The sequence below is a fragment of the Anabas testudineus genome, chromosome 5, assembly GCF_900324465.2.
Source record: "Anabas testudineus chromosome 5, fAnaTes1.2, whole genome shotgun sequence".
NCBI classification, from domain to species: Eukaryota; Metazoa; Chordata; class Actinopteri; order Anabantiformes; family Anabantidae; genus Anabas; species Anabas testudineus.
In genome coordinates this window covers 1,509,139-1,533,461 of record NC_046614.1, presented here as the reverse complement: position 1 = coordinate 1,533,461, position 24,323 = coordinate 1,509,139, and the positions used below count along the sequence as shown (strand labels likewise).

Sequence of the window (24,323 nt, the reverse complement as noted above, 5' to 3'; positions counted from 1 at the left end):
GTTGACACTGATTATCCTTTTTGTATGTCCAGATTGACTCTGCATCAGAGAAGAACGAGTCTTTATACGAGACACTGAACTCTATCCTGACTCCCATTCTTCATGAGCTGCGCGACAAACCTGTGGAGGAGGATGATGCAGTCTGAGGAACTATCAACACTTAACGTTCTACTCTAATTCTGAGGGCATTACTGTATCCTAACCCAGTTCCTGCATCAGACTCTGCTGAGATCTGCCAATCTGTAGTCTTTTTATTGTATTTGACCACTCTGTAATATGGAGGATTAGCATTTTGCTTTCTTTGAAGCTCTTAATAGACTCTAACACTGCCATTTTCCATGTTAATGTGCCACTGTAATATTATTTGTAACTGGTAGGACAATGACTGAGACACTATCTCATGACGTTAATGTAATGTTTTTAAAATGTGTAACTCGGCTGTCTAAGCTATAAGGGTCTGGGGGAAGGGGGTCCTACTGAAACCAAAAGATGTTTTTACACTGTGCAGATGCTACAATGTGTCTTATTTATTCTTCTTATTTGAAATGCAGCGGTTCATTTAATGACTAGAACCTGATAACAAGTTATTCCTGTAGCTCTTTACCTATAGTCAAATGCAAACTGTTGCTGTTGTTATGATGATGCAAACTCAACAGGCCATGCTGCATTTGCTTTCTCCGTCACTTTTATGTCTGTTGTACACCATAGAATATCTCTCTGCACTGTTCTGTTGTTTGTGCATTTGTTAAACATTGATCTGCTTCGACTCAAACAGACTCTGTTTGTTGTAACATTGCCTTGTGTGTGTGTGTGTGTGTGTGTGTGTGTGTAGCTCCTGAGAGCAGTCAGTGACCACCACTCACTATATATATGTCCAGAGCAATTAGACATAATGAACTGTAAATGTGCTGATGCACTGAATGTGGAACAGCGAAGACAATAATATGAAGGGCATGACGTACTCTGGGAATGTTTCAAAAAGCTATTTTTTCACTGTTACATTGAGCTACTTCTTACAGAATTAAACATAAAAGGACTGCAAGCTGTGTGTGTCTTTTTATGGACTGATTCCCATGTTACAAATGGGATTTCCAGAAAAAGTTGGAACTTTTTAAAAATGCAATAAAAACCAAACTTTTCATTTGCTTAAACATTTATTTATTTTTCAAAAGTACAAAGATGTCTGCTTTGATGCTGCCACCCACATTTTTAAAAAGCTGGTCCAGACTCATGTTTACCACCGTGGCAATACAAGACTGATCTGGACTGGCCAGATGACCATAGATGACCATAGAACAAGTTTGCACCATCTATTGATTAAATTAATTAATTTGATTTACTAAACACAATTTAAAGTTAGTCTGTGACAAAATCTTTTCTTTATACTTTTGTGAAACAAAAGCTAATTGACAAATCACAGATTTTAGTTTTATTGCTTTAGAAGAAAAAAGATTTTTGTGTTTGAACAAAAGTCTACTGTAGTTGTAGCCGCATCCAACAAACATGAAACTGTAGGCACATCCATCCACTTCCAGGCATTTATTCTGTGTGGTGAAGCCAAAAGTAAATTTTCACAACACAATAAAGTTTCCAACTCACTGGGATGGCAGACTGTGGCCAACATGAGATGCACGTGGTCACCCACAATGCTCAGGTAGGCTGTGGGGTTTAAACCATGCTCAAGTAGTTTTTAAGTGATCGAATGTGTGCCAGGAGACCAGTCCCTTCCTCAACCACAAGTGCACCACCACCAGCAGCAGCTCAACCATTGACACTTAGCAGGATTCATATTGTGTTACATCACATGCTGATTACTGATGATACTGTAATGTCTGTTAAGATATAGATCAATAATACACTGGATTGCTGATTTCGAGTGAATTGGCATTTTAAATCAGAAAGGTAACATAACAGCTTCTAAATTTGAATTCTGGACTTCAAGTGAGTTTAAAATGAATTTGTTTAGTGCTTATAGATGAGTTTGGTAGTTCAGAAACTGTCTTCATACACTGTGAAGAGAGACACGGCTGTAATGCACAGCTCGCACAGCAGGGGGCGGTAATGCGTCTCTAACGTTACACAAACCACGAAGAAGAAGCAGTTAGAGGGTGGAGGAGCATTTCAACATGGCAGACAGGTGGGTAGACTGCATTAACCATGCATTTTAAAACAAATATGTCGTTCACAATGATAGATATAAATCTTAAAATACGTTGAAACAATATAAGGTGTAGCTGCGCAGCGGAAGAGAAGGCTGCTGCACTTTTATGGGACGTTTGCTTTTCTGCTCCACCATGCTGGAACGTGTTGCTAGCTAGCCGCTAACTTACCTCTATAGGGTTAGCTAGCAAGTTGGAAGGAGTGGTTAGCTGTTGTAGCTAGCGGAGGGCGATGCTATGACTAGAGTCCCTTAAATGTGTGTTTAATTGTTGCATTTACTACGACTTTATCTGCGATTAAAATCTCCAAATAAGCTGCTGTAGCTGTGAAGTGCCCAGTCACGTTAGCTCATTATTGGAGCTAGCTTAGCTAGCTCGCTAGCTTCCATTGCCCGTTGAAGGAGTAAGTTAACGTTGCAGGTCCTCGTCTCGCTCAGCTCCTGTCTAAAGTTGAGTTACTGGTCTAATAACGTCGAGTCCCTGGTAGTGTTAGCCAGTAAAAGACGATGACTGATTAACAAAGAAAAATAATATTTCTAGGGCAGAACTAGTCTGTTAGTAGTTACATCAGATTATGCGTTCTTCTTTTCAAACACACACAGCACATCGTATTTTCTCAGGGGTTTAAGAAGATTTAGATTTAGGATTGTGGTGTAGACAGGCGTCAAGGATTAAAAAGAAAAGCACGACCCCCTTCCTCCTGTCATGTTATGGTGGTGCTCGGCTCACTAACTAGTTAGTAGTTCTTCTCTGTACGATGTTATTGCTCAAGTAAATATTTGTGTTGATCAGACATAATTAGTTATTTGAAGACATTACGTTAAACATGAACAGAGGATTTTCCTCACGGTTTTAAACATCTTATGGGCCAAACAATTAATAGACAGTTAGTTGGTAAATAATTAATAAAACAAGTGGTACACTTGTGTCAATGGTGTAAAACAGCTGTCACGAGAAAATGTATAGTTACCAAGTTTTTAGGAAAACAAACAAGTTGCCAAGTAGGTCAGATAAACACACATCAAAACTAATTGATTAGAAAGTGGGATGACTGATCAAGTAGTTTTGACGATTAGATGACTCTAATATTGAATCTGTTTCTTCCCTTATTTTATTTTATTGTTAATTTAATGTCAAGTTCAATCAGCCTGTTGCTTCAGAAAGTATTCATATGTTATATCACAATGTATCTTAACATAGAAAACATTGTAGTATTTACTCCTTAGTCTACACGTGACAGCATACAGTAACAGTGAAAACATATTTTTGCACATTACAAATACTGAAATCTCTTATATAAACCTTTCCAGACCCTTGGCAGTGAACAGGTGAATCTTGATTGCTTAAGTATTTTTTGAGAAGAATGTTGAACTGATGAACTTGACTGTTCATCTCAGGCAAATTGAACTGATTTGAAGTAGTTCAGAAATGAACACACCTGTATGTCTAATGTCCCACGTTTCACATAGCATGTCAGGACAAAAACCAAGACACAAATCCGAAGAGCTGTCTGTAGACCTCGACGATAACATCTAGGAGTGAGGAGTAGATCAGGACAGCAGAATTAAGAGAAGGACAGAGAAGTTCTTAAAGAAATTATTCTGCAGACTGTGGTGTTGGTATAGCATCACCTGCAGCTGTAACCAGCTGTAACTATTCTACAAGAGGCTTCAAGACAATACCGAATTAGGGGTCTCATGTGAATGTGTTTATTTCACGTCGCTGTCCATGGTACTGAAGCGATACGGAACCTTGATCGAGCTTGCGTATTGTTGGTTTTGATGATGTGTTTGAAGTTACATTACTCATGAGTTGTACGTTTCCAAGGTTGGAATACCCTGCTTGATTTATCAAACTTCTCACCATCTGTTTGTCTGTCTCCCCAGTCTGAGGTCTTTGCCTTGGTCTTGGAGCCTCCTCATCACCTGATGGTTTTTATCACCACAACAAACAGCTCTGTCTGCACTGTGGGTTGAGGTAGTAGGTTGTATAGTTTTAGGGTCACACCCGCACTGGGAGATAACTATTCAACCTACTGTCTTTCTCAAAGTGTCAAACACACATCTCCGTTGTCCCTGCTTGGATCCTGAAGCCAGTTCTCTGACGGCGGTGTCTCATTGGGATCTGCTCACACAGTGTGAGGTAGTAGATTGTATAGTTGCAGGGTAGTGATTTTGCCCTTTTTAGGAGATAACTATACAATCTATTGCCTTCCCTGAGGAGCAGCATTACTTCACTATGTAAAATTACATATTTAAATTACATTTTAGTATCTCCTCTGTTAAGCATCTTCACTGCGTTTTAGCTTCACATACATTCTGACACCGTTGTGGATACATAGAATTAGCTTAATATGATTATTATGTTTGTGAAGATGTTTTCTTACATTTGCTTTTGTTTTATAAAACAAATCTGGTGCAGTATTCTCTTCATTAGAATTCACTGAATTCACATGATGTACTTAAGTAAAAGATGTTATACTGCAGTGTAAACGTACTGCATTTCAGGTATGGAATTATCAGTGTAGTGTATAGTGTGTACATTTATACACAAGTGTTTTATTGTGCAGAATGGCTCCTGAGTGTGTTGTCTTTTTCTGGTATTGTGGTAATACTGGCTATTACTATTGGTACAATAATGTGTACACAGCAATGTAATGTGTTTGAGGTGGAGCTAATTTTGCATTGTTGGGTAATAAAATAAACAGCAGTGCATTAAATTTCATGTTGTCATTGTTAGTAGTAAAGTAAAAATATGAGGTACCTCAAAAATGTACTTGAATTCTAAGTAAACTAAAACAATTCCCAGGTACAAAAATAATACTAGAGGTGTGGAGCTCAGTCTGTCCATGATTTCACTTCCTGAACGGAAACATGATCAGACACCATAATACTGTGAATATCACACATGCAGGCAGCGTTAACCCAGGACACACAGCCACATCACTGGGCAGCTCGAGAGTCGCTCATGACCCTGTGGGAGGAAACCAGAGGCATGTTTGGTGTCTGGGAGATGAGCACTGAATGAGCTCTGCTGTTCCCGAGCTCCAAAAGCCTCACACCTGCTGTTTATCAGCTGCTTTTCTCCGACTTGATCAGACCACACTACTGTGCAGCATCTGTCTTGTATTGTTCTGTACTCTTGTGCTGCTGTTTGATTTTACCTGAGCTCTGACAGTGCATGTACTGGACCTGGTGGTAACGAGCGCAGCAGCTACAACTGGTTTTGATGCACTTTTGAACAGAATGACAGTATTTCCGCAGGTTTCCAGCAGATGGTGATGTTGTTCTTTGACATCTAAACTGTTTAATATGATCGTTACAACAATAACCTGCATAAATATACATAGATTCGACTTTGTCCATCCATTTTTGATGTGCTGTTCTGGTGAAACACTAAACCCAATACAGACTTTATCCAGTAAGATAAAGTCAGCTTATTATTATTTTCTTATTTATGATATTTGTATTTCCCACAGTTTCCTGCATGATATTAGAATTCCTGTTGAAAACATAGAACAATTCATTCAAATGTTGAACTCTTGTGCAGAGAAGGATGAAGTCAGATTCAAAGTAAAAGCAGCACTACTTCTTATTGTAGTAGTATTGTAGTGCTCTACACAGACGTAGTAATAAGTAACTTGTAAGTACTTCATTGTACTGTAGTACACGAGGGTACATGCTGCGAATCTCCCCCGTCAGTGTTGGTAATTGCTTGATTGAGACGCATCAGATGAAATATGAGCTGATGGAGACGCGGTGTGGGGGTCAGACCTGCCAAGCAGCACAGCATCAGTGTGGGAGGGGCGTTCATTGTTGGAAACCAGCTCAATATAAAGTCACCGGGGGTTGTTGGTCCGTCAGAGCGCGGTTAGGCTGCTGTGACTGAGAGCTGACATGTAGCAGCTGTGATGAGCGGAGCGTGTACCTGCAGGCTGCTAGAGGCAGATCCTCCACACAGAACACGCCCTGATAGAAAAGGTGGAGATCCCTGAGGAGCCGAGCTGCTTCACCTGAAAACCACAACGGCCCCAATGCTCCACCACGGGCTCGCACCACCGGACGCCAACCAAATGGTATCAGGACAAACTCATTCCCACAAACTCTGGCTTGTACCGAGGAGCTTTGTCCACGTCTGCAGCTCGGAACACCTGGAGATCCCGCGGGACTCGAGAGAGAAATAGAGCAGAGGAGGATCCTCCGGCTGGACCCGAGCACCATGAGCAGGAAGACGCGGCGCTGGAGTTTCCATTTCTTCCTGTGCCTTGGAATAGTGTACCTGAAAATCGGGTGAGGTGAAGGGATGTCCTGCAGGAGTGCTGCAAATGTGTTGTTGAGATGTGAACCACTAAGACAGAGTCGACACTGTAGTGAACCTAGGGCCCCCCCTCAGTGAAGTCCCTTATGTCATGTTGAGCCGTGGTTAATCAGCTCACGGTCGTTCATGTAGTGCAGGAATGCAATTCATGTCATCTGTCTTTCCATTGAGAGCTCTGTGCTAAACACCTGCACACCTCCCATTGGAAAAATGCCACTTTTTTAACCTTTCACCTTCACCGCAGGGGTCTGTCGTCGGTGGTTGCGCTGGGGGCCAGCATCATCTGCAACAAAATCCCCGGCTTGGCCCCCCGTCAGAGGACTATCTGTCAGAGCCGACCCGACGCGATCATAGTGATCGGAGAGGGAGTTCAGATGGGCATTAACGAGTGCCAGTTCCAGTTCAGGCACGGACGCTGGAACTGCTCGGCCCTGGGAGAGAGGACCGTGTTCGGGAAGGAGCTCAAAGTGGGTAGGTGGCACTGCAACTCTGATTGTTACCAAGTTGTGCACCAAGGGTAAAGCCATGTGCAAAAAGCTTCGTGTCCTTGTTTTTTGGGAGGATCTGTGACTGACCTGCACTTCAACCTCGTTTCATGCTCTGTGTGCAAACTGTAGTTGTTACTAGTTGTATTGATTTATGAAACTCCACATATTCGTTCATTTCTACTGGGAGTGCCATAAACTGCAGTATTTGAAGCATGTGAAACATCTCGATGATCATAGTCACAGAGCTGAAACGAGTCATTTATGTTTCATCTTTACTTTTGGAAGCATGTGAACTAGAATTGAAACTCGCTCCGGAAACGCAGCCATGAAGGTCCAAGAATAGTCCAAAAAGAGAGATTCCTCTGAGGTACCCGACCTCTGCTCCTCTGACAAATGTTGGAGCGTCTGAAGCTCAGACTCAGTGCATCTGCTCTCGGTGGGAAAATGAGCCTCAGATTTTATCCTGTGTGTGGAATAAGGCTTGAGGCCATGTTTGGCTCCAAAGACAGAACTCTGCGGAAATAGGTTGAGAATCGTATTCAACACACTCACTTTTCCACTGGCTTGACTTCACCTCCTCTGTTTCATAGATAATAATGTAAAGTTCGAGGTAGTAGGAGGTAGGAACTAAATGCATCTCCGTAACATGCCTTTTATCTTCTCTCGGCTAAAACACCCTGTCCATAAAATACTTCATGTTCAAACAAGTGCTGTCTTCCAGGTTTATACATTTCTCTCCAGCTTCTACAGCTTTTGGCCCATTCAAACATTTGATGTACAATGTTTTTAGACCCCAACTCCAGGGAAGTAGCAGCACTTTCTATGCTTGAAGAAAACACAATGATAGATGGAGATTGCCGAAAATAAATAAATAAAGAAATCGTTATCCAGCTGTTGAATTTAGGATTGTTGTTGTTGCCAGGGATGCTGCAACCCACCTTTTAATTGCTCTCCAAAAGCTACACCTGCACATAAATCTCTGCATTCACATGACCTTGAACGTTTCTACTGCGGTTTAATTGTTAAAGATGATGACTTTATTGGAACATATTTGCAGCTTCTACTCATGTTTTGGACACTTTCCACGGGTGCTCCAACAGGAATCATCTTTATTTTAATTAAAAAAACGCGGCTGGCCCGTAGCATTCAGATTTATGGAGTGGAAATGCTTCCATGTAGGGAGGCTGTGCATGGCTGTCAGTTTCACCTCCACAGGGTGGATCCCAGTGTGATGGCAGCTGGGACAGGAGCCAGAATGATGCCTAAACATTTATGACTTTATCTCCCACTGAATGAACATTAATTGGTGAAAAGTGTTAAATTACACTACACTGGATTTAAGGACTAGTCACAAATCAGAATTATTCTTTGACCGTAACTCATAAACACAATGAAACCGTCCTGCTTCCTCCTCCTTCCACGGGATTTACTCCTCTTTTAAACTGCTCCATTATATGTTCTGCAGGTTTCAGAGCTCCCTCCTGAAGTTTATCTGTTTTAAGAGAGCATGATTAATGAACTGGGCTTGGCTTGGCTCTTGTATTTTATGATTTGGTTTGAGGCAGCTATGCCAGGTATGCAAGGAGGCTTGACAGAGTCTGAAATAGTGAACGCTGTTGTGGGCAATTGTGATTCAAAATGTCTTTTCTTTTTATTGCAGGCAGTAAGGAGGCCGCATTCACCTACGCTATCATCGCTGCCGGGGTCGCCCATGCAGTCACTGCAGCCTGCACTCAGGGCAGCTTGAGCGGCTGTGGCTGTGACAAGGAGAAGCAGGGGTTCTACAACAAGGAGGAGGGCTGGAAGTGGGGTGGCTGCTCCGCAGACATCCACTATGGCCTGGGGTTCTCCAAGATGTTTGTTGATGCGCGGGAAATTAAGCAGAACGCCAGAACTCTCATGAATTTACATAACAATGAAGTGGGGCGCAAGGTATGTTTGTTACCAGAAACACACACACTGTACTTGACTCAATTCCACACACACCATCCTGCTGCTGTCCTGAGAGTTCAAAAAGTGCACTAGTCAGCAGCTGGAACAGAATCCCAAAGAAATGTACTATTGCCTTGTGTTTGAGACCTTCTAACTTTTTAAAGTTGAAACTATATATTTCTGAGTGTTTTTAAAAACGTCGGGCTGAGAGCTAGAAACAGGGTAGAGAAATGAGGATCAACACACACCAACGTGTTTTATTTAAATCATACCTATGTTATGTAGTTATGATTAGTTAAATGAACAGAATTCTGAGAGTATACTCAACTTATTAAACTGAGTTGATAAAAAAGACAAATGTATTAGTAACCTTCACAGCGTGAATGGTTTGAGAGGTAGTGCTCTCCAAATATTGGTATTTTTTGTAGTGGAAACTTGATGTGTGTCTTAATATATACAGTGAATACACCAGGTGACTGTGGTTTATTTTCTCACTGGTTAAAAAGACGTGAACCATAAGGAATGTCCGGGTTGAATTCTGTCCCTACCTCTGCGTACTGAGAGTTTACCAGTTACTGTGGACAGCTTAACATGCCGAACTACGTAAAGAGTGACCAAGAATATTTACACATTAAATCAAACAAGACTGATAGAAACAGGTACAAAAAACAAATATTTCTACAAAACTGACTGATAGATTTGTAAGTTTAATCCACCAAACTAAAGTTGAGCGAACATGCAAAATTTAACCAGAATAACATTTAGTTGTGTTAGAAAAGTGAATTCCATTTATTGACTTGAAAGTTTGTCGACTCGATATTTTTTAGTTGAAACAAGTATAGTTTAACAGTGTGCAGTCATTTAGAGAAATAAATGATGTTGAGTCGAGAGGTTACTGTGTCTGACAAGATGCACTATGAGGCCTCACTATGAACCGAGCACCGCTAGATATGAGAGTGCATTAGCCGCTGTGATGTTGTTTACCAGTGGACAGAAGTTGGGAGCCAAATGATAAATCAATAGAAACTGCAGTATCATTGACAAAGTGGACCTGCAACAAGGCTATCTATTATAAAATCCCCAACAGGCATGTCAGGAGTAAACCTCCAGGAATACAGCAGGACACAGATCTGCTGTTGCATTCAAGATTCTACAGGATTACAGTTGTTGCATTTACAGTATGAAGTCATACAGGAGCTGCCACTGTAAGTGAGTCACATGGTTAGAATAGGTTTAATGTGAACACGGCTACAGTTTATGCTGCATGAATATCAACTTTTACAGATGAACAGCAGATTAGCAGCATAGCATAGCCGATGTCATCTTTCATGGATAAAGATTGGCATTAACATGCATTCTTCTCTGTCGGATAATAAAGTCTATGTGTATAAGTGACTATAGGCTCCATAATTGATTAGTCAATTAATTAATATATCAGCTCAATGATATCAATAAATCCCTAACTTGATGCTGATGAGGTTTTCTAAGCGTAAGAGGAACAACAGTGTGGTTGGTGCATCACCTTTGTCCAGACAGAAATGTCCTAACAAAGGTTCGGTGGATTGACATTTGTTTAGCCAGTGATGGTTCCTAGAGAAGCTATACATCTGAATCCTGAAACCTTTTTCTCCATTTAAAGTGTCTGGTTTGGTCAGAGTGGATTGTTGGTAAAACATCTACGTCCTCTACCTCATCTAGAATTTTAAATACTCGGTAATCACTTAACACAACTTCCACTTTGTCAAACAAAACAACTTTGGTCACATAGCAAATGTTAGTATGCTAATATGCAATAATGTACAAGTACATGCAAATGTCAGAGCTGCTATCATACTTATCTAACAGTACTTACAATGCTATTGTAAAGTCAAGGTGACACAAAATATTGTCTCATCTCATCTCATCACGTCTCATTTCTCTTTGTCTAAATGACCTAATGTCTTCCACTTCCATTAGAGGAAGATACATACAAATCTGTATTTACAGGACTGTACATGTAAAAGCTGAGAAGTGATTTTACTTACTTAGATTTCATGTCTGTCACAGTCCTTGTGTCTACATGCACTTAAGTAACCTGCATACTGTGGGATTTCCTAAGTAAACTCCCAACAGCAAATCTGATTTTCACAATCTGGGTAGGGGATTTGAAAAACCTGATTTCCTCAGCTAAAACTTCTCTTGGAGAAGGCAGATTTCTCTGCAGTGTAGAAGTATAACTGGGTTTCTAATCAGTGTTTTACAAAAGCACGTGAGCAGGACAAAAATCAGCAGACAGCAGTCGTAGTCCTTAGAGATCGGAAAATAGAGTGATGCCTCCTTGTCAACTTCGCCTAAAAAGGAAACTAACACAAAGTGGCCTGTAGGAGTCTAAATAAATCACTTTCCACCACATATTTTTTAAGATTTGGACAGGTTGTGTGGTCAAAAGGAGCTCGCTATTCTCTGTCTGTCTTTGTCTTGTTGCTCTCTTTATCTACTTGCATCAGCCAGAATGTGAGTTTGATACAGTGAGTAAATATCAAATTAGCTTTTTCCACTAGACTGCTGTAATGATTGGAGCAAATGTGTTGTTTAATTGGAGCTGATGTCAGTGAGTATTTGGAGTGTGTTTCTGATCTGTATATGTCTTGAGAAGAATCGACAATAGTGTAAAAGGTGCCACAGGTGGCTTACAGGGGATGTGCTAGACAAACAATGGCAGCTAGGTTGGCATCTTACTTCACTGAACTCCATGAATTATATGTTTGTCAGGTCTCTGGGGCATGACCGCACTAAGCTGTATGCATCCAAGGATTTTGACAATTACCCCATGAGACTCCAGAAAGTCTGAGGCCACATCAGAGTGGAATAATTAAAAAGCAGGGTGATGCTGGTCTAATGCAAGCGAGGGTTCCCACTCAGTCAGGAGGAAGGAGGCTAAGCTGATGTCATTCAGCCTGAGGCACACAGAGAATACCTACGCCTGCTTTGCCAAACGCACCAAAAGGTTCCAGCCTAACCCTGAAAAGGCCTTTCACCAATGCCAGTGTGCTCCCTTTAAAGGTCTCCGTGACATTTGACCCCCTCGTTAGTCACCACAAGAGCTCATAAATGAATCCACCGTTTACGGATCAGTTTTAGAGATTCACACAGAAACATTTTCTGGTCACACTACAAGTGGCAGATGGCAAAGTGGTGACAGAGGTTTTGGTAAGGGGGGGCACCTGGGGAACAAACCCTACAGTAGGGAGAGCAGGTGCGACCCCTCTGCCCCCTGAAGACCGCCCCTGAATACTACCTGTACCTGAATACTAGCGATTCCTCTATAGTGCCATGGAAACACAGACATGAAAAATATTTGACACACACACACACACACACACACACACACACACACACACACACACACACACACACACCAACAATATGTAGTGAGCTTGAATTTTGGTTCATATGCAAAAAACATTGGATGTGAGAAATAGAATTGGCACATTATTAATTAGTGTTCTTCTAACCATTCTTTTTATTTTTTCTTAATTAATTAACAACTAATGTACCCAAATGCAGTGGAAGCACTTCATTAGCTGTGCTTCCTATAAAAGCTGGTCATGTACTGAAACCAGCAGTGCTGAGTTTACTTATGCAGCATTAACATAGTTAACAAAGTCAAGAAAAAATCCGATTTAAGTTTTCTTATTAATAGTAGTAGTAAATTCTTAAGTCCTCCAGCTTGAAACACACAGTTTTCTGCAAACCCCAACTGACAACTAGTCGACTCATCATCAGAGTCCCACTGCAGTTAAGCCAGTTAAGGGCTTGTGTGTCTGAGCCCTCTGAATTCCTTGATTGGTAAAAATAATGAAATCAAATGGCTTCTAAATGTTATTGGACCAAATGGGTCCAAATATTTAGTGATATTGACCATTTGACAAGCCATTCCATTAAAGAGATCCTATTAAAGAGATGGTAGACCCTAGTTATGTCATATGAGCATCATTTCATGTATGAGGCGGTGCCTTTCAAAGGCTTCATTTAAAGTCACAAGCAGCAGCAGCAGCAGCATCAGTCACAGTCTGAGTTGTTATGTAGAAGTTATATTAGGCTTTACTGTCTTTTTGATGGAAAAAATGAATGTGATGACATTAATCCGATTATAGATGCTGCTGATAAAACATATTGTCTCTCCCCTTGTACACCTGGTTGTAACTTTAGACTGTGTAAATAGTAAAACGTTAATTCACTGCCGACAAGCGGACCAGATAATTAAATTACAGGATCTGGCAGTAAAAGGAGTCTATGGGGATTTAGGAAGTACCTCCAGAGTTTGGGGGAGTGTTGTCAAATGACTTCACAGATTTAGATTTTTGCCATGTATTGTTGGTCTACCATTTGGGACCATATAGAGAGGTGATAGAGGCACAAGCTGGAGCTGCAGATCCATATTGCTATCAATTCTGGCAGTTTTAATATGTCTAAATAACATTCCAGGGGCATTGAAAGAGTCAGAAATGTTTTAACTACTGAGTTTTTCAACATAGAGTTCAGTGTATTTGGAATTAAAGTGTGCAGTAAATTTTGATGGCTTGAAATCCCCACTACAGCCATTCAGATTCACTAATACTGTACCAGCCAGTATGGTGGCATGAACAGAAAGGGTCATGTAACATCCGGAGATCTGTAGGAAAACTTTATGTTGGAGATGACACCACTCAGACATTATTAGAGTTATTTTCTCAGTGACTTGACAAAGTCAAAGAAGACAATAGAATTACATTATAGTCACAGACTGAGACCTGTAACTAAAACGTGATGTGTAAAAGTAGTGAAGCCTTTTTAAGCCCCTTGTGTAATCATCCTGCTATAAAGACCAAAATAAACCCTTTCACGTAGCTCTATATATTTAAAAGCACAACATGCAGGTTATTTACAGAACTTTCTTCTTTTTTCCTTGTCGAGTTTGTTTTGAAGCGGATCCTGCCTTGTAAAAGAATGTCACATACATAGCTACTAGCCACAGGGTGACTGTAGCAGCTCTGAGCTCTGGAATGCTAGAAAACATTTGTCTCAACCTGTTGAACTATTCATGCAATATGAGTATAGATTTCTCTCAGTATCTCCAAACTCATATGGTTCTTAACTGCTCATTATGAATCAAAATGTAATGTTAGACCTTTCTCTTGAAAACTCAGAACACATTTGAATTCTACACACCTCCTTAAAGAGGCTGAAGTCTATAAAGGTGTGGTAGAAAAGTTCAATCAAACGTGACTGCATTTGTCCTTGTTGTCCTCATTTGAGCTTTTCCTCCTCCATTTAGGTCCTGGAGAAGAGCGTGCGTCTGGAGTGCAAGTGTCACGGCGTATCTGGATCATGCACCACCAAAACCTGCTGGACAACACTGCCCAAGTTCCGTCAGCTAGGATACATCCTCAAGGACAAGTACAACCAGGCTGTTCACGTGGAGCCAGTTCAAGCCAGCCGCAACAAGCGCCCCACGTTCCTAAAGATCAAGAAACCACATTCTTTCCGGAAGCCCATGGACACAGAGCTAGTCTACATTGAGAGATCGCCAAACTACTGCGAGGCTGACCCTCTGACCGGCAGCATGGGAACGCAGGGTCGTCTGTGCAACAAAACAGCCCAGCAGCCCAACAGCTGTGACCTGATGTGCTGCGGTCGGGGATATAACACGCACCAGTACTCGCGTGTTTGGCAGTGCAACTGCAAGTTCCTGTGGTGCTGCTATGTGAAATGCAACACCTGCAGTGAGAGGACAGAGGTGTATACGTGTAAATAGATATATTTATTGAACATCTACTGACAGCTCCAATGGACTGTGCATGTGCGTGCATGCGTGTTAATGTATTTCAGAATAAGGGTTCTCGGGGACTGTGTGAAGTGACTGACTGTCCTGATATAACAGCAATCACAGCAACCACCACTGACTTTGTTGATAATGCGGATACAAATGTATATCTATCACACTGGATTCAACCTACGAGCTCATACTTTTTTTTGTTTTAATGTTTTAAGTCAAACGCCATTTCATGCCCCAGGCTTGACTGCAGGCCATACTGGTCTATTGGCATGACCCTCCTCAAAAAGTGATGTCTTTTTTTTTCTTTAGGACTAATAATTTATTCAGTGAGAAAACTACTGATCATTTTGAAAATTCATTGTCAACTAAATCTGGTAGAATTTTACTTACTGGTATTTTAGTAAAAATATTCAAGTGCACTTAAAAACCACTTAAACACTGGAGCTGAAACCTGAAACGATCAGAACTGAACTTGACTGATTTGAGAGCCTGAAGCTAATGTGCATTAAGCCTAGCAGAAGAACATTAAACTACTGATCCAGGCACAGTATGATAGTATTTGTTTTCGACTTGTTTTTGTCCCCTTTCCCCTCCAGTTTGCTGCTAGTTGTCTGGAAAGTTATGGAGTTTGTGACTGAGCAGTTATCAATTCTTCAAGCCAAGCTGTCACCACCACAAGCAAACGCAAGCTGCCAGGCATAAATTTCCCTCAATGTTGGTTGATAGAATATATTTTGTAAGAGATTATTTTTATACAAATATTTCTTTTATTTATTTTCTATTTGTAAGATATATTTCTTTGGTATTTTTAACTGTTCAGTTACTGAGTTTAGCAAAAGGAAATGACCCACTGAACCACTGGTTTAAAATGTGCCTTGTTCCTCAGCAGGAAATTATAATAATAATAATAATAATGTCATAGTGAAATATGCATTATTGTGATTTGTCACCTATTGCAGCCAACACCTCGCCTTATGTTGCTACTGTGCATGCGGAGAGCCAAAGTTCTGTCAACCCCAGGCTGGCTGCTGCTCCATATACACCTCCATGCTCACACGCCTGACCTGCTTCTGTGCTTCGGTGTTGATTCGTCAACTTCTGACGGGGAATATGAACCTCTTAGTGTATGTCTGTGTACGGAGGCAGGAGTTTATCCACAATTAAAATCTTCCTAACTTGGTCACAACCGTTTTTTTTTTTTTTTTTTTTTTTTTTGTTATCTTATCATATGTGGTCCAGTAGCAATTCAAACATAAACGCTAACGTTTCAATTCAGACATAAATTACACTCATAGCAGTCATGAAACACTTCTATTCAAGCATTCCTTAACATTACAAACATTAGTGACATTGCTGCATATCTATTATAAAATAAAACTATAGATAGTTATTAGGGGTATTTTCTTTACCTGATAACCAGGTAAACCATTTCTTTTATTATCATTTCATTTCAAAACCAGCCACGACGCCTTTCAGAAGCCCATCTAGGTGTATATATCTATGGCTCCATGAACGTTAGCTTCTGTGTGTTCTCCTGTGGAGGATTTCTTCATTTATCTTTCTAAAAGCAACAAACAACAACAACAAACAAACATGTTTTTGGAATTTATTGTCCGTATTTTAGGATAAACTAGTATTAGTCTAATCTTTAGCTTGCACTATTACAGTTTAACCACTTAAATTTTTACAAAGTTAAACAGTAAATTTGTTAGTTTTCAAACCTGCTATGCTGAATTTAGAGCATGGTACAACTATGGTGTGTGCTATTAATAATACCAATATTTATGGCCACAGTCTTTTCCTCTGTATTTCATATTTTTAGCTGTAGTCTTTGCAACGTTTGCACTATTCTCCCCTCTTTTCCACCAGTGTTTCAGCCATTGCACAAGTTGTTAACTGCTAGCTTTTGTTGAGCTGTTAACGTTTAACCTTTAAGTGATTCCACAGTTGTTAATGGATGCTTAAAATAAAAATTAACATAAAACTGAAAACAATAACCATGAATAAAAATGAAATACATAAATGTTAAATTAATGCGAACCCCCACAGTTCCATTCATTTAGACAGCATTGAACCTCATGGCATATTGTTCACCATGTATTTATTCATTTTGACGCATTAGCTCAGAAGTAGAACCTGGATGTTACGGTTTTATTTCAGCTCTCTGTGAAGTTAACCAGTCTTCTTACAGTAGCTATATAGTGCCTACTCAAATCTTATTTAGGGCTACGTCAGATTTCTTTTATACATTTTTGGCATTTTATACCTTATGGACAGACAAACACAGAAAGATTACCAAAATTGAGGGGGAATATAGCTGACATGCAAGGTCTGCAAGCAGAGATAAATCCTAGACATTGGATATCAGGCATGATATGCTGAAATTTAAATCTAGAGTTTCCATATCAAAAAAAAAAAACTATTAAAAAATATTTCATAGTCTAAATTAAAACTTGTGTATTATTTTAAATACACAAGCTTTAATTTAGACTATGAAATATTCAGAAGAACAAACTCAACCCCAACCCTGGATGCTTGATTCTATGGACACATTTCAATCTGTACTCATTAAGGTTTGATACCTAGCCCTAACAATAAAATATAAAACAAAAAACCTTTGGTTATTAATAAAAACATTTCTCTCAGACTTAACAGGGAGGAATTTTGTGTTTTTGTAGTGCACCTTTTCAACTTTTTGGGGAGCAGATCATAGTGAATCAAGGTCGCGTTGCAGAAGGCGTCACAGCAGTGTGTGTACCTCAGCGAGAATTGGGAGTGTGGAGCTGCTGGCTGATGGATTACTCTGACATCTGCTTCATTCATTCATTGACATCGTTGCTACAACAACCACAGCGTGCCCCCCAAAAATGCTCCTCATCTCATCTAGAGGCCAGACTGCCCATTAACAAAATGGTAACCGTTCAAAACCCAGATAAAATTTGGATGCTGTTTATTTCATGGACATGGCAATTGAGAAGAATGTGGGGAGGGGGACTTAATAATTGCAAGGGGATGATGTCAAGAAGGATTTCAATCTGAGCAATAGAAAAGGTCTAAACTCCCAGAATAATTGACACAAAACATTCCTCAGCTAAACTTTGCCTTAATAGTGACGCCTTCAAAAGGCAGCTGGCCAAATAGTCTTGGTTAGAGAAACACCAAGTCTCTGTCACTGAGAACTCTATAACATTATCTCACACAGCACTGGCTTGTTACTTTTCTATTCACATCTCACAGGGATGTAGCTTCCAAGCAGTTCTGTCAATATTAAATCCACTGACAGAAACACACACAAAAGCAGACATGATTATAATCTGTTATTTTATCATTGATTTACACAGTATCATTATCAATCTTACATTTATTTCTCTGTTTCACTAACAAGACTACCTCTTTATGTATGTAGCATTGGCTCTATTTTTTATTGATGCATGCATTAAAAAGGCCTCATAAATCATAACGTTAATGTCTTTTACTAATGCTTTATACATTCTATACTATTAATTAGAGTAATGTTTTTTGCATATTTTTTGATATTGGAAACAGTAGCTGAGAAATCTCACCTGAGCTTCATACAATATATAGTTTATACATTAATAATAAAAATAGAATAGACTAATGAATAATTCAATTTTTCAATTCAGTTTATATAGTGCCATCTCAAGGCACTGTACAGTGTAAGGTTTAAGAGCTTACAAAATGTAACTGTATAATTATATAGAAAACCTAACAATCCCACTTGAACAAACACTAAGAGATGAAAAACTTCCTTTAACGGAAGAAACTTCCAGCAGAACCAGGCTCAAGGTGGGCGGCCATCTACATCAAGATGTAAGAAAAGACAAGTGGAAATTACACATCTACTATACAACTCAATGATAGCAGGTGTAATGCTGCTGAGGAAAAGCATGATAAGCATGATGAAAGTTACAGAAAAGCAAAAGAATAGATTTTTTGGTGAGATGATTTGATGATTTAAGACAGGGGTGTCAAACTCATTTTAGTTCAGGGACCACATACAGTATAATTTGATGTCAAGTGGGCCGGACCATTAAAATCGAAGCAAGCTCATCATAGCTATAAATAACAATAAATTCATGTTTTCCCCTTTGTTTTAGTGGAAAGAAGTACAATTACATTAGGATATTTTTTTTATTTAATAAACTATCCCATTACAAAACACGTTACGAAGAAAGTCACATTTCTCAAGAAAAACGTGCAGTTTGCTTCAGTTTATCATTTACATGTGTGCATTACAACTGATCACAGTGATTGTACAAAAGGCACAAAACACAAAAGTCACAGGTAATTAGATTTGAAAATATGGTAGCCTATTGCACTTCAACATTAAATTAACTTAACATATAGGAATTATTTTTATTCTACATGTGTAATAATTCTCAAAACTTAAATTGACCCCCCCACATCTTACAAACTTAAGTGGTGGCCATTTTAAATGTATAATAGAAAGTAACCACCTGGCCTGTAAATATAAGATTTATACATGAAACACACATAAAAAATACATACATAAACTTTATGACCAAACTCTTTTGTAGTGAAGTTTTCTCCTTTTTGAGAAAGACATTTTGGCTAATGAGGGTGCGAAGGCGAGTACAAAAGTAAGTAGATATAGTAAGTAGATGTAGTAAGTAGATGTAGTAAGTAGATGTAGTAAGTAGATATAGTAAGTAGATATAGTAAGTAGATGTAGTAAGTAGATGTAGTAAGTAGATATAGTAAGTAGATGTAGTAAGTAGATGTAGTAAGTAGATATAGTAAGTAGATGTAGTAAGTAGATGTAGTAAGTAGATGTAGTAAGGAGATGTATGGTAGTAATTACTGAACATTAGCTGTGTCTATCTCAGAATTGTTTCGTCTTTTTCTTCTTCTAAAACACCCTAGCGCCCCTAGCGAACAATTTAGGAATAGTTTATTTTTCAGAAATCCTACTTCATGTCTCATTGCATTTTTTCACTTTCAGATTTATTCCGCGGGCCAGACTGAACCCCTTGGCGGGCCGGTTCCGGCCCCCGGGCCGTACGTTTGACACCCCTGATTTAAGACATCTCCAGTGTATCACATCGACTGGATCAATGGATCACCTACTTTGTGGAAAAAGTGTCAGAGCATCTGCACCAAAAACTATATGTACAATTTGTTTTGGAATTATGGTTTTAAAAGCACCTTATAAGCCACCTTTGCCCTGGTGTGTAGAGGGTGTGTACCCAAACTGAACATGGGACTCAAAGGGTTTGCATTGGGTTGAGGCATACATGTTGAAGTGGTGTTTAGGTTCAGGAGACTGACGTTTCAGCCTTTAAGTCTTCTTCAGCATAAGGGTTCCATGAGAGCACAACATACTGGGAAAACATTGAAAAAACTCAACTGGGTCAAACTCAGGCCATGTTCTGAGATGTAATACATGACAGGTTCTCATCCCACACTGAAGCATTATCCAGTTCAATTCAATTTTATTTGTATAGCACCAAATCACAACAGAAGTCATCTCAAGGCACTTTACAGTGTAAGGTTTAAGACCTTACAAAGTATAATTGTATATGTATGTATTGAATTTTATAGAAAACCCAACACTCCCATAATGACGCTTCTCACTTGACTGATGCCTGTTAGACCACCTCACCATCACAGTTTGACTGACCTAATGCACAAGACATGTTGGTTAGGGTTATGTAGGGTAGGTAAAAGATAAGTACTGTGCAGGATGGTTTTGTTACTACACACAAAGTCTCACACAATCATGTGTCTTAAACCTTTTGTATCTGCATCGAAATGGCAAGTGGGAAGTGTGTGAAACTTTTATTTTATTTACAATTATAAATAAAATAAAAGTTTACCTTTTGTGTTTCTGACACCTTACCTATAATGTTTTGGCAAAAAAAGAGAAAGAAACTGAAATATAGCAAATCTCCACATCTGTATAGTGTTTTGAAAAATATTTCTGTTTTCGAATTTATTTGAATGGCAAAATAAATACCCAATCAACTAACAAACCTTTCTGTTGTGATAGGGTGAAGAAAACTATCATTTGGTAGCAGTTCATTTTTAGCTGCCTGGTACAAATTGATGCAGAATTCAGGGGTCACAGGGGTCACATCACATAATCAGATTTCCTTCCTTATACTGTGCCTTATACATCCTCTTTAATGCTATGTCAAATTAAATGGTGCCCTTTCTATAAATGACAAAAACAGACTACAAAGGGAGAACTCAATGATAATTCAAAGGACACTGAGTCATCCTCCACAGACCTCTCTCACAAAAGCCATGCCAACAGCAGATCACCGAAGCACTGCTTCATGGTGTTTTTCCTATAAACACAAGTGCGTCACTGCCAAGGTTCCCAGTGTTTAATGCCTCTGCTTGTTTAAGGGCTCTGGAACTGCCGGTGCCACCCTCCCTGTGTTTTTGTGCACGCAGTGCACCTGTGAACACCTGCACTGAGGTGGTACAGCAAGATTTATGACCACGGGTCTACCTCATGAGCATTTATTACAATGACGGCCTGTCATCTTTTTCTGATGCTGTGCATGTGAGAGCTCTCAGACCCTCCAAGATATATATTTCATTTTTGCAAAGGTTAATTCTTTGTTACAGAAATTCTGTGTTATTTTTCAGACTGGGGTCTCTCAGCATGAGAAACTGACAGGCTGGTGCAGGAAGGTTTTCATGCTTGGCTTGTAGACGGAGAGAGTCTTTGTCAGAATGTTGATTATTTAAGACAGGGTCTACTTAATAACTATCATTATTGCACTGCCTTGAGATCGAGGGCCAATCGCAGTCCAAACAGGAACCCCATCTGCCAACAATGACGTCGAAGTCGAGGAATGAGCCAGAGACAAGGTACACATACTTTGGAAAACCAAAGGGTGTTATGAGGATTTTAATTGAAGGATGCATAAATCAAACACCTCATATCACGTAGCCTACTTTAAACACTGCATCTACAGTAAATCAGAATTTGGCTCAGAAGTGATTGAGTGAATGATGTGTTATTTTTTGGTTACAATAGGTTGAGGCATGCCAGATAATGATAAATTAACAGCCCCCAGCTAAACCTTAGCTGCCTGGTTGTAAAATGTTTTCTTTGCTGAAATGGTCTCATCTGGGGAGCAAATGCAATAAAATTGTTTTTGAAGTTGTTTTGCATGAACTTCATTTGATGTTATTGCACAGTTTAAAGGGCAGGTTCAACAAATTATAAAGAAATGTAATTCTATTTTGTATCATCAAGCAGATACAGGTGTGGATGTAATTTATAGAAACACCCACAAAGGTCACTGAAATAAATTAAAACTGACTGTAATAATAGATAAAAATCATCATAGCTTTTGAGTTGTGGTTCAGCAGAAGGTTTTTAAAAAACTAACTAATGAAACTGGCCTGGACAAAAATGATGGTACCCTTAACTTAATATTTTGTTGCACAACCTTTTGAGCAAATCACTGCAAGCAAGAGATTTCTGTAACTCTCAATGAGACTTCTGCACCTGTCAACAGGTATTTTGGTCCACTCCTCATGAGCAAACTGCTTCAGCTGTCTCAGTTTTGAAGGATACCTTCTCTAGACTGCCTGTTTCAGCTCCTTCCACAGATGTTCAATGTGATTTAGATCCATTTAAGTCCACTTCAGAATAGTTCAATGATTTGTTCTTAGCCATATTTGGGTGTTTTTAGCTGTGTTTTGGGTCATTATCCTGTTGAAGGACCATGACCTGTGACTGTGACCAAGCTTTCTGACATGTTTTGCTTTAGAATACCTTGGTAGTCTTGAGATTTCATTGTACCCCGCACTGATTTTAGACACTGTTTAGCAAAACAGCTCTAGAACATAACCAAGCCTCTGCCATGCTTCCCAGTAGGTACAGTGTTGTTTTCTTTGTATGTTTGTTGTATTTTTGCATCTCTGAAAATAGAGCTGATGGGACTTGTGCCAACATTCTCCCAGAACCTTCACTTTTTTATGAATAGTTTTCATCAGTGAAGTCCTCCTCTGTCATCTTCCATTCAGTCCACTTTGGCTCAAACAGTGACTGATGGTGTGATCTGATGCTGATGGACCTTGAACTTGGATTTCACCTTTAATGTCTTTGGAAGTTTTTCTGAGCTCTTTGGTTACCATTTGTATTATCTGTCTCTTCAATTGGTCATTGACTGTCCTCTGCGGCCATCCCCCAGGGGAGGTCAGCTACAGTCCTGTAATATTTATCCTGTAGTCACAGGAACATCAAGCTGCTTGGAGATGGTCTTACAGCCTTTACCTTTAACATGTTTATCTTTTTTTATAATCTCCTGAGACAGCTCTCTCCTTAGTTTTCTGTGGTCCATGTTGAGTGCGGTACACACCATGATACCAAACAGCACAGTGACACCTGTGATGCTATTGGTGACACCAGACTTCTCTATTCTATCCTAAGCTAATACTCTTATGTCCATATGTAGATTAAAATTGCAACCCTTTTGGCATTAGGTGCCAAAATGGCAGCCACTATACGTTTATTTTCACACTAATGGTCAAAAACATTGGACATCAACTGTGTATGCAAACCAGGTAATTTGGTTGGAGGTAGATACAAATATAGCTTGGTTAGATTTAGGCACCAAATGAACATGGTTAGAGTTAGGATAAATGTTGATTTTAGCCTTAAACATGACTGCTTCCTTAGCTTCACATGACTGGCTACAAACATAGTGTAAAGTTGTATTTTACAGGAGAACATTCAAACAACAGTAAATGAGGTGGACAAAAAAAAAAAAATATTACACTCATTCCTGCAAGACTAAAAGTCATAGACCTTGGCTTGTTAGAATTTATTGATTGGACATAAATACATCATTTGCAAAGAGACAGTTCCATTAATAATCATCATTATCAATCATAAGTTGAATATGACATGAGATCAACATTTCAGCTTTCATTTCCAGGTGTTTTACGTCTGAATCTGATACACAACTTGTTTGAACCCACACATTATTCATTTGAGCAAAACTATTGGAAAATGTCACTGACAGGTATCTTTTGTTGCCCTGGTATGTCCTTATTATTGATTATTTAGACAATAAAAAGCACTGAATGTCTACGCTTAGTTTCAGAAAATGTTTGTGTCCTATTGCATAAACATTGGCCATAGCCAGTACAACCATTTTCAATTTTCTGAAGAAGAAAGAAACCCATGGTGTACTAAGTAACAACGGGTAGACTATAGAAGACAACACCAGTTGATGCCAGAAACATCGTGAGAGCTGTAGAGATAGACCCTAAAGAGGTCTACATGAACATTATGTCTGCAATTTAAAGAAAGATGTAACTTATTGGGAGATCCCTCATTAAGCTGCAAAATAATAACTCTTTCACCCAGTAAAAGTCTGGAAAAGCATCACAAAAGAAGAATGCAAAAGTTTGGTCATTGGGTGATTGGGTCACATGTTTGATGTAGTTATTAAAAGCAAAGGATTTGCAACTAAGTATTAAGTCATATTAACTTTAATCTATTTTAAGTCTGTCTTAAATCTGTTCCAATACTTTTGCTCACATGAAAAATGGAACGGTTCAAATCTTTGAAGTTGTGTATTGGATCCAGACGTAAACACCTGGAAATAAAAGCTGAAA

At 39.3% G+C, this 24,323-nt stretch overlaps 2 protein-coding genes across 7 annotated transcripts in view; both read left to right on the top strand.

Moving 5' to 3' along the window:
* Positions 1-17,454, top strand: part of ptpdc1a (protein tyrosine phosphatase domain containing 1a) — a 34,872-nt gene extending 17,418 nt beyond the window's left edge. For 2 of the 3 annotated variants that reach the window (XM_026344618.1, XM_026344617.1), the window contains exon 10: positions 33-1,042. Coding sequence is in view for 1 of the 3 variants with exons in the window: in XM_026344617.1 (XP_026200402.1) it covers positions 33-146 (114 nt within the window). In the remaining 2 variants the exon portion in view is untranslated. Of the gene's footprint in view, positions 1-32; positions 1,043-14,114; positions 14,120-17,442 lie in introns of those variants that run through there. The other variant, XR_003297806.1, reaches the window with a different exon arrangement.
* wnt7aa (wingless-type MMTV integration site family, member 7Aa) lies at positions 2,085-15,892 on the top strand. 4 transcript variants are annotated; one of them, XR_003297808.1, is made up of 5 exons: positions 5,388-6,448; positions 6,721-6,947; positions 8,625-8,896; positions 14,193-15,407; positions 15,653-15,891. XR_003297808.1 is itself a non-coding variant. In XM_026344632.1 (4 exons), exons 1-4 carry the CDS (start codon positions 2,127-2,129, stop codon positions 14,670-14,672), a joined length of 990 nt encoding a protein of 329 aa, XP_026200417.1. In that variant the 5' UTR covers positions 2,085-2,126; the 3' UTR covers positions 14,673-15,892. The 4 variants fall into 4 exon arrangements, 2 of the variants coding, with proteins under 2 accessions (XP_026200417.1, XP_026200415.1); XR_003297807.1 differs by having other exon boundaries at positions 14,193-15,429; XM_026344632.1 differs by lacking the exon at positions 5,388-6,448 and adding an exon at positions 2,085-2,137 and having other exon boundaries at positions 14,193-15,892.
* Positions 17,455-24,323: the final 6,869 nt, after the last annotated feature.

Bases quoted from the DNA above. Each gene is read 5' to 3' on its own strand.
- wnt7aa (XM_026344630.1), top strand. From the start codon at position 6,378: ATGAGCAGGAAGACGCGGCGCTGGAGTTTCCATTTCTTCCTGTGCCTT. The intron at 6,948-8,624 runs GTAGGTGGCACT...TTTTTATTGCAG, and splicing joins CGGGAAGGAGCTCAAAGTGG to GCAGTAAGGAGGCCGCATTC. The intron at 8,897-14,192 runs GTATGTTTGTTA...TCCTCCATTTAG, and splicing joins ACAATGAAGTGGGGCGCAAG to GTCCTGGAGAAGAGCGTGCG.